General features: G+C 43.0%; 1 protein-coding gene across 1 annotated transcript; it reads left to right on the top strand.

Moving 5' to 3' along the window:
* Positions 1-8,836, top strand: ZMYND12 (zinc finger MYND-type containing 12; the record flags this gene model as incomplete). The annotated part of the gene is made up of 8 exons (XM_019511578.1): positions 1-101; positions 806-947; positions 2,084-2,255; positions 3,590-3,759; positions 5,662-5,784; positions 6,184-6,304; positions 7,305-7,453; positions 8,507-8,836. Coding segments are annotated over 8 exons (1,095 nt in total), but the record flags the coding sequence as incomplete, so codon positions are not given.
* Positions 8,837-11,144: the final 2,308 nt, after the last annotated feature.

Genomic DNA, 11,144 nt, shown 5'->3' with positions numbered 1-11,144 from the left:
CTGGTGCCGCTGGCGCTGCCCCGCGGGCGGGGGCGGCACTGCGAGCTGTGCGGGGCCGCGGCCCAGCTGCGCTGCGAAGCCTGCGGCGTCACCTACTACTGGTGAGCGCCGACCCCGACCCGCTGCGTCCGACGCTGGGGAGGTCACGTCTGGGGTCCCACAGACGGGATGTGCGCACGCGCGGGGGGGGGGTCCGACGGGGGCAGGGAAGGCGGCTGTGGGCTGCGGGACCGGACTGAGAGGAGAGGCTGAGGGATGGGGCTGATTTAGCCTGCAGAAGGGAAGACCGAGGGGGATTGAATAGCAGCCTTCAGCTCCCTGCAGGGGGGCTGCAAAGAGGAGGTCACATCTAGTGCAGCCCCCTGCTCCAAGCAGCGCCAGCCCCGACTCCATCATCCCAGGCAAGGGTTTGTCTGCCCGGGTCTTACAAGCCTGCACCTCCTCTCTGGGGAACCTGTCCCTGTGGTTCACGGCCCTCCTCGTGAGAAAGTTCTTCCCAGCATCTAACCCAAACTCCCCTTGCTGCAGCTGGAGCCCGTTGCTTCTTGTCCTGTCACCTGCCCCCCTGAGAACAGCCCGGCTCCGTCCTAACACCTTTCGTCAGTGTCCTGAGGGAAGAGTCCTGCCTTTCTATTTTAAAATATTGCAGTATTGCAACCTGCTATTATTACAGACTGATGTTACAAGTAAGCACTCCCTTCTGTGAAAAATCCAAGAGAAACTAAAGAAGGGATAACAGACTGTATAGTAGAAATTCAGTAACAGAATATATAGTTAAAACATGTTTTCCCCGTCGTACTACCAGTGATGCAGATCATCAAAAAGCTGACTGGGATAGCATCCATGAGAAAATATGCCAGTTGCTGACTCCAGTTCGTACGTCATTACCATTTTTCAGTTCTGAAAAAGAAAGGAAGCATGGCATGGAACAGCTGCTGCACAGGCAGGTATGCACAACACAAAGAACATCACCTAGGAATTATCAATAAAAATTATTAGAACGTTCCCCTTACATTTCGATGCGTTTAGGGCGTGGAAAAAGAGCCAGTTGATCAATAAGACTTTTTTAATTTAATGTTTGCTGTTCTGTGATTGAAGCATCCAAGTGCCTTACCAAAATGTAACAACCGTATTACAACATGGATAAGTAAAACCACATATTTGGTTACTAGAATGATAAGTCAAATAAAACAAAAGAGCCCTCGGTCTGCCCACTGCTTCAAACCATAACATCAAACAGCAATAGATAACATGCTTCAAATATGAAATAAAAAGAACAAGAATGCTACCATGACGAATATCAGTGATGTGCTGGATACTGTAGCTATTTTTATGTATGCTTATGTGGGAGTCACTAGTATCTAGGTGGCTGCCCTATTAAATAATCCTTGCTAATATCCGGAGGAGAGAGTTCTCAGTGGTGTGCAATGTCCGATGGGGAAAAAAAAAAAAAGAGTACTGCTCTTTCAGGTTATGACCAAAATTTTGAAAATGCATGAGAAAGTTAGTTGTGTAACTCTTAATGGAAATTGAACACCTAACTGACTTAGTCTGCTATGAACATCTTCACCTGAATCTAGTCTGGATGGTCACTGTTTTGCTCTTTGTTTCGTTTTCAAAGGTCACTGCAAGTAAAGGGGACTGTAGTAGTAGCATTCCAAATGTCACGGGGTCAGGGATCACTGTAACAAAGGCTGTGTGTGTATTACATAAGTGGGACCGACTCAAATGCTGAATATTTGGAGATTGAAATGGCAGCCTTTTCACATGCGTTAAATTGTGTGCACTTCAGTCCTTATTACTGAGGAAGTCCTTCTACCCCTACCTTAATAAGCTGTAAGCATCAGTCCCTCCATTTAGGGATGAGATAATGGAGGATCTGACAGCGAGTAATAGAAACCTGTCTCAAATGTGAAGGGCCCAAATTTCATCCATTAGGTACTGATAATACTAAAACTAAAAACACTGTTGAAAGTCTATGTAGCAACGTATTGTAAGAGAGAAAGTGATGTGTTTCCATGTGAGGAGAATATTTTCATTCATCCTGTGCTCACTTGCATCTATTACTTATTTTTCCCCATAGAAGTACATAGCTGACCTTACTTATGAAGTGGCCCAGAAGTTTCTATATGAAGGAAAACACGAAGAAGCAATTCCTGCAGCTTTACATTCACTGCGTTTCAGCATTAGGATTTATGGCTCAAATTCTGTGAAATTAGTGCCTGCTTATCTCATCTTAGCTGAAGCTAGCACTGGTAAGTTTTCTGCTGAAGGAAAAAGTATTGATGATAAATACAGAACAGTAACTTTAGAAACAGAAAGTAAGTGAAAAACTGAAACAGAGTCTTTGAAGGACTTCCAGTGAGCTCAGTGTACACACACATATTCAGTAGAAGTTTTCCTATACACATATATTTACAAAGCCAAAGAAAGCGTGTGAGGTTGTCAGTTTTACTGACAATTAATTTTATTTTTTTCTCCCATGACATTCATCAAGAACTTCTTAGACCTACAGTTCAACGCCATCCTGAACCCTCTTCATCTTTAAGGACATTCCCATGAAATACTGAGGAATGAAGTCACAAGCTTATTTTGTGTAGGGACATGGGGAAAGAATTCAGAATTGGTTCAAAAGAAATAAAACTTTTCCATTATTTTCCGATTCCCAGAAAGGAAGTAGGATCAAGAACTATTCTCTACTTTTTTGGCTTCAATCAGTTCTGAAGCATAAAGCTCTATAGTATTGGTAAAGCGCTCTCAGCATTGCAGTTGCCCTGAAATAAGACTGGTTTGGTGTCTTGACCTTTGGGGCACAACTTCCACTTTTCCACACAGGAAAAACTCCAGTTCATTGTCATCAACAGGATTCTTTTTTTATGGCCTGACATCAGCACTGAAGATAAGTATCACCCCTGGGCCCATGCGTCTGATTTTTTCTGATTGGGAAAGCATTCAGGAGTATTTTGCACGCCTCATCCGGGGATAGCCTAAGAAATAATTTGTGCTGCAGTCTACACATCCAGACTTTGAAGCTCACTGTTAAAAGGGGTTCTGGAAGTTTCTCTCTCTAGTCACAGAAGGCACAGATCAGTGTCATAGGTGATGGCTTCATTTGCTTGCATGTTCTAAAGCTTGTGCAAATGCAACACTGCCTACTTTCACTTCTGCCCCCCGAGCCAAAAAAAAAAAAAAATCATGGCAAGGGTCAGATCCAAGATCTGTGTTTACTTGGAGAAACAAAGAACAAAGGAGCCCTACCATTAATTCCGTCTTGATATAAAAATACAAGCCTCTAGTCATTCTCCATAACTTGAAGACATTTTGGATCTGATATTTGGAGATATTGAATGCATACGTAGCACTCATTGCCTTCACTTGGATTTGTAGATATGCAACACATCTGAAAATTGAGCACTTAGTCCAAGGGGTATCTAATCAGAGTGTAGGTAGGGAAGTAGGGCCCATGTGAAAATGTGATATTACTGCAAGCTGCAGTTCCTAGTCTAAGTATTGGAATGGAATAGAAGAGGAATATTCTGTAGCTTCTGCGAACATTTGTCTTACTCTTCTCCTCTACATGTACTTTCAGGTCTTGGTCATCTTATGCAAGCAGATGAATACCTCTCTCAGGCTCAGTGGATTGTTCTCAAGACTCCCGACTGCACTAATGCCATTCAGTCTAAACTGCATCGTAACCTGGGTCTTGTCTATGCTGCTAAAGGAGACTTTGAGCAATCTTTATATCACCTAGCTAATGATGTAAGACAACTACAATACAGAACTGCTAAAGATTTCTCTCTAGTAATTTTACGTAGTCACTGTACAAAAAAGTATTAGGAAATCCCATCAGAAAGCTAGATTGCACCTTGTTGTTTCGGGGGTGTTGGTTGTAGCTGTGTTGGTCTAAGGACATAAGCAGACAAGGGTCTTTGGCTAAATGTGATGTCTTTTATTAGACCAACTAAATAGTTGGAAAACTTGTTCTTTGCAAGCTTTTGGGCACCAACACCCTTCTTCAGGCAGAGGGAGAGCCTGCAGTTGTATTGTGCTCTCCTGGATAGGATACGGCTTCTATCCAAGAGAGCACAATACAACTGTAGGCTCTCCCTCTGCCTGAAGAAGGGTGTTTGTGCCCGAAAGCTCGCAAAGAACAAGTTTTCCAACTATTTAGCTGATCTAATAAAAGATACCACTTCTACCCAAAGAACCTTGTTTGCAGATTGCACCATAGATTTTAGGCACAATGGTGATAAGTGCCTTAGAAAAACCTAGGCTGTTTAGGTATGCATGTTAGACAATGCATGCCAGTAGTGTTATAATAATATACATTTCCCTGTATTTTGCATTTCTTCCACATACTCTTTTTGTTTTAAGAGTTTATTAACATTCATCACTTTTTTGTGTTCTCCATTTTATACCATGTTCTACTATTTCTTTATCAGGAGTATGTTAGAAAATAATTAGACTTCAATGTATCATACTTAACTAGTTCCATAATGTTTTCGCTTAATTTTTTTTTGCTATGATAATTTATGAGAATAGTCTTGCAACATTTTACTACTTGTAGTCAGATTACATCTCTTCAAGAGTGATTGTTACTGCTATTTAATCTCTCTAAAAGTGAATAGATATGCTATCAGTGCTAGGAGAAATAAAAAAGAAAGCTTAATTACCTAATAATGGCCTTCAGTACTAGGTCAATACAGATGCATACTCCTCCCTCCCTTCCTTCATTCTTCAGAGTAGAGGGGGATCTGTATGAAATCAATCTGGAGTATATAGGATCAGATCCAGTTCCCTGCTAAAAACTTTAATGAGAGTTGGATCAAGAGTGTACTCTCTTGTCCAAGCTTCCAGTGTTGCAAGGGAGAATGGATATGTACCTAATGCTACGAAAAGCAGAGGTCAGTGCGACCCAGCTGCTCCCCGGAATGTGTGAATCTCCTTGAAGGACATCAGTTACTAGGTAACTAAGCACTCTCTCTTTCATCAACCATTTTTTTATTATTTATTTTTGCCAGGGTATTGACTGAGATTCTCCTGCACAGTTCTCTGGTATGCACGCTGTTTTATACAGGTATACCAGACTACTGCCATTTTAATTTAGTAACATTTTATACCCACTTTACATTTCCAACATGGCCAGGAATCAGAATTATTCAGTTATAAGCTTCAGCCATATATTTTTTAGTCTGCAGCTATATTAGGGAAGATTGCAACCACTTTCTTTTGGCTGCCCTAGTGTTGGGGGCCTGTCTGGGAGTCAGTAAAGGCTTTCTGTTTTCAGCCTAGAGGCAGCTCTAACTTTTACTAGGTAGGAAGCGTCCCTTCAGAACTCTTCGCTAGTTTAGTGTAGCTGGAATGCAGCATTTTGTGGCCGTGGTCTCTCCCCTCTGATGAGAGATTTCAGCACAGGAGAGTAGTCTTGCTTAAGAGTCTTCTTTTCCAGACATGTTCCTACCTGGGAACATGGCAGAAGTTTTTTCCCTCTTGAATAATTAGATTCTCTTTAATGGCATTCTCCTCTGGAGTGAAATGCATCATGTCCCCAATGACTGGGGTGGAGGGGGGAGGGGTGTAAGAATTAACATATTTTTTTAAATAAGATTTCTTTTAATATGAATACTAAGCATATATGATTATGTTTCCTTTGCATTTCAGATTTATTTTGCCAGTTGTGCCTTTGGAACTCATGATACCAATACCTCTGGAGGGTATTTCCACATGGCTAATGTTTTCTTTCGCCAGAACAAAATGGACATTGCAGACTCACTGTACTCTGAGGTTAGATACTTACGAACTCTTTTCAGGTGTTTGCATGTTTCTGACCTCCTGTTAATGTTATGACAGCTCTGAGAAGAGTCAGCATTTTTTAAAACATGGCATTAAGGCTATTTGGTCCCCATTTATTTTGGTAGGCCAGCTAAAACCCTGCAGCAGAGATCAGATGCATGTGTAGCAAAACTGAACTGTGATTACATCCCGAGGCCCTGGACTATTGAGCTGCACATCACAAAGAGAGTTAGCATCCTGAGAGCTAGTAGAAATGGAATAGTTATGACCCTCCAAGCACAGGCTTCATTTAAAACTAGGTTGTGCAGAAGACAAGAACACACTTTTTTTGGTATCTTTAAACTATCATATGATATTCTTTTAATATTAATTCTCTTTCCTTTTTAATAGGCAACTGATATCTGGCATGCCCATTTCAGTAGGTTGATTCAAATCCAGTCGCAAACTCTCAAGTCTGCAACAGAAATTGATATATTAGCTGGAGATGCGGAAGCCAGTGAAGAACCTCTAAGTAAAATACAGTTTCCAGTCTTATTCTTACTCAGCCAGAGGGAGTCATTTGATTCTATTGTATCTTATCCACTATTTATTTTTAGGCAATTCTTAAGGACGTGACATTTGTTTAGGCCAAATTCAGTCAAGTTTCTTTAAGCTATAACCACAGAGATTTGAGGTGTTAATATTACTGTCTTAAAAAAATATTTTCCACTGAAAGTATTTCATTATTTACATTTTTCTTATTTCATTTTTCATGGATTTAAACTGAAATAAAAAAACGGAATTGCATGTTACCGAGGTATGGCCTTTTATCTCCTTAAACAGATGAACCCTAGTATATTCTGTGTTCATCTGTAGAGTAATCCTAGAATGGTCATAGAAATCCCCCCACTAGATACATGAGGCTGTACAAAATACTAGCAAGTCTACCATTTGTCATAGCCCTGCACTGATGAGATGGATTAGACCAGGGATTTCCAACCTATTTGAACGTGGGTCCAGATCACAAGCTTTTTATCACCCAGTGGGCTAGCCAAAGGACCCCCCCCCCCCCCATTAGGAAGCTGCTGGAGGGCTGGGGGGGGCATAAGGGGGGGGAACGAAAGTAAACAGTGTTTACTTTCATTTCCCGTTGCAGCACCTCGGGCCTCAGAAAACAGCTTGGCGGGCCGCACGGCAGCCCGCAGGCCGTATGTTGGACAAGCCTGGATTAGAGAAATATGTCTTTTCTTTTCTGTCTTGAACATCTATAGCTCTCTAATATTTGGAGAGGACAGGCTGATGTTCACTGTATTTTTATATAGAATTGTTCCATTTGTTACAGATTACTGCAAAAATATGACGCTGAAAGTGACCATTAGATACAGTTATGAATGAATGGAGAATTTGTAGGGAGCTCAGATTCTGCAAGTGTGGGATAGTTGCCTAGATGCATGGAACAGAGACAGCTAGATCATTTTATTTATGCCTTCTTTTGTGACCGTGTCCAGCATAAAATATTTGCATTCTCAAAGCAGGTGAGGCCCAGCAAGCTGAAGCCCGTCAAATACTGAATGCAATATTAGATATCAGAGAACAGGCCCCAAAACAGAAGCCTGATAAGATGGCCATCATTTTGCATGCTCTTGCAATGCTTCATTACTTCACCATGGACTTACCAAAGGCAAGTTAAACCTTTTTTATTCAGACAAACCACTTAAGAATTCTTTCTTGAGCTAATGCATAACTTTTATATATTCTGTTAAGTAGAACCGTATTAGAAAGTTCTCTCAGTACCTACAAAGTTATTTTTAAAAATAATTAGCACATGCAGAAGTGTTCTGGTTGCAAATCAAGTCACTAAGAAGTTACAATATTACAGGTTCAAGTTGCCTGTGCTGTCTTAACTTAACTCTGCTCACCTGCACGTGCCTTACTCTACAGTCTAATTGCCCGATTACTGGCCACTCTTCTTCATTCATTGTGCAGATTGAATTAAGTAGTTAGGAAGAGAAGGGTCCAAAATATGCCTTTTCTATGATGTAAACAAGGATTCAGTCTACTGAAATCATTGGTTGACATTTTGAACACTTTGCTATGTTTACAGAGGTCCAAGTCAAACACGAGGTAGGGCAGGGTGGCACCTCCGAGACTAACTAGTTCAGAGAGGCATGAGCTTTCACAGACAACAGCCTCCTTCATCACCATCTGATGAAGCCTCTGACACAGTAAGCTGCTGTCCACAAAAGCTCACGTGCCTCTGAGGCCAAGAGCTCAGCAGAGTTCAGGAGACTGGACATAGATGAAGATAACGAGAGCACCCACAATTGCATCAGAAGGGACTGATAATTCTAGTACGCAAGAGTCATCCAGGATCGAGTCTGTGCGAGTCCAGACTGGTTCAGCTGTGCTGCAGTCAGTGTCGTGCTGTCTGGTTACATCAGCAGAGTTTTGTCCTGTGTTTTTTAGGAGGGATATAAACTTGTTTCAGGGCATAAACAAAACATTGACTGCTAAGATTAAGAAGAAGCTTTCCATATGGGGCAGATTCCTGTACAGTTGCTCACTTCAAGGTTTCTTGTGCTTTCCCCTGAAGCAGGAGGTGTGGCCCACTTGGGCCGCAGGTCTGATGTAGTCTGGCCATTCGTTTAGGACCCTAAACGTATATTTTTACTCCCTGTTGAGAAAAGGCTATAACAACTTCATGGCATTTATATCTTTTTTATTGTCATTTCAGGCTTATGAACTTGGGGTGAAAGCCTCTCTAATGACCCAACAACTGCAAAAACAAGACTTATTGGAAGATATTCATTGTTTATTAAAGTTGATTAAATCCAAAAACTTTTCAATGTAAAACAAAGTGCAGTTTGTTCATCTAGATCCTACAGGTCTTCAGCTAGGTTATCTGTTCCAGTAAGTTTCTGTAACCATGATGACAGTGCGTTATTAGCTCATTGCTACTTTCCTGTTATTGTTTGGCATCTCTTTCTGGAAATGTTCCCTTTCATCTCAGTTTTTTGGGTGTTTTTTGTTTTGTTTTTTTTAATTAAAATTCTACTTCATGCCAGTTGCATTCTGTTCCTATATAATGGTCAATTTGATTTTATCTGGATGGTTGTAACAGATACAATAATGCAGCAGGGTAGGAAACAAGAATACAATCAAAGCAAGATTAACGACTGCAGAAAATATGCCTACCTCATGCTCCAAGTACACAAAACAGACCATCATGCAGTCCCACATTATCCCTCTGAAGAGTTCTTACCCCACTGTGCATTTCAGTAGAGATAGAAGTTCTGCTCCCAATTCCCCCCTCCCCTCAAAGTGTCCTAACTTACTTCTTTCTAATGTACTCAGTGAGATAACGTGGAGGGTGGGTCTAACAGGTCTTTGGGTCTGGACAGAGGATAGGATTTCACTGCACAGTTAAGCTAAGGGAGCAGTATCCACAGCTGTGTACATCCAATGCAAAGCAAGCCCGACCTCTAATTTGCACTACAGTTTTGCACTTGGCTCGGGGGCATCTATCCTGTGTTTTTGTGCCGAGGTGTTCCAGGATACTTCCCCAGTTGTATCCGTTGTACGACAGTTCCCAGCAGCCGTGGGAAGTCCCCAGACTCAGCACTCAGATGATTCAGCCTGCATCCTCACTGCAGGGGACGTAGGTTTCCATCTGAACTAAAGCGAAGCTTGGGCTGTAACCCACACTCCCAACCGCAGAAGCTATCCTGGACTTGAAGTACCTCTCAGTTCCCATTTCTTCCTAGTGATGCTTCGGTGAAGCTCCCTGCTGAAAGCTTTTGGCAAAGCAGCTCAGGAAGAGTCAAGAAATGCTTTAGGCTTTTGCAAGAATGAGCACATTGGCATTTGCCAGAGAGAGATGAAACTTGCAGTTCTCATGCTTGACGGCATAGAAATATCACTGATCCAGGACAGGGATCAGTGTCTCCCTGTACTCCCTCGTACGTGCCACGCAAGAGCAGCACACCGTAAAGCAGATGCATCATGAGGATGTGTCATATACACTCTTTATTATCCAGTACAGGCCCTCTTAGAAACCCGGCTACTGGATTTGCCCCGTGCAGTGGGACACAGGGGTAGCAACTAGATAAAACCCTGGATTCTTACCAGCAGGGAGGGCCTTTTTATGTCTCATTTAAGAATGGCATGTTCACGGGTTTATCAGCAAGTTCAAGTTCAGCCTTTCAGCAGCCACTAGGGGACAGCACGTTTTAACCTTTGAGCAGGTGTTGCTGTTAAAAGGTGTCTCAGGCATGTTGGATGTTTTTCTTAGACAAAGTTTTTCCAAGATAGTGATTTGTTGATCAGAACAAGGAATTGCTAATCAGAGCATTTGCCGAGGCTCATGTTAGAGCATCATTAGGAAACTCCTTGGCAGATGTCCTTATTTGGAAATTACACAGACTTCTCTGGGGCAGGGCGCACACATCCTGGCATGGGCACAGAGCTTGAAAATCCACTTGGCCGAGCTGAGCCGGAGCCTTTGCCACGCAAGGGCACAACGCGGCTGGGTTGTGCTTGCCAAGGTTCTGCTTTTGCAGGTTACAGAGAAAGCTTCTGCCTACAAATAGGATGTGCCCAGTGCCCTTCCACCAGTCTGAGTCCACACAGGGACCTCAGCTGCCACCTAGGTGTTTCTATGGGCCGCTATCCATCCCCTACCAGACTTCCCAAAAGGTACCGGGTATCTCTTCAGCTGCTCTGTACTTTGCTGAATTAAAGCAGAAGGAAAGCTTGCTCTGTGTCCATTTCACTGGACTTCTGGAGCAGAGAGCTCAGGCCCGGAGCTGGAGGAGGGCTGGAACTTGAGGGTTTTCGCAGCTATGTGATGGAGGGAGGATTGGAATAGCAGATGGGTGACAGCAAGATGAGACAACTGTTGAAGCCTTTTCCAGACAGGCATGGCAGTGGGCCATCCTTGCATGAGAAGTTCTGTTCCTGGCTCTGGCACTGACCTGCTAGATGACCATAGGCAAGTCACTTCATCTCATTGTGTCTCAGTTTCCCTGTCTGTAAGAGGGGATGATGGTGCTGACCTCCCTTCCAAGGCCATTTGAAGGCTGCTGATGAGAATATAGGAGTGGTACGTGGCGAGGGGAGACATGATCTACCAGCCACTTGAACTCCAGTCAGGACCCCCAGTTAGAGGCTGACCTACCACGAGGCCCGAGGTGGGATTTTTTTCTCCCCCCGCCCCCCATGTACAGCTAGGGTACTTACTACCAGGGGAAACTCCCCCCAGCACAAGACAAGACTTACCTAGCGGTCATGGCACACCTATCTGAGGTCTGTATAAGAATCACTTGTGTATAGAGAACAACCCGAGGAACAATGGCAGCTTTCTGCTGCTCTGC

The sequence above is a fragment of the Gavialis gangeticus genome, unplaced genomic scaffold (assembly GCF_001723915.1).
Source record: "Gavialis gangeticus isolate Ggan-Ray unplaced genomic scaffold, GavGan_comp1, whole genome shotgun sequence".
Lineage (NCBI taxonomy): Eukaryota > Metazoa > Chordata > Crocodylia > Gavialidae > Gavialis > Gavialis gangeticus.
Note: the sequence above shows the minus strand (reverse complement) of the source record. Positions and strands in the feature narration are given on the sequence as shown.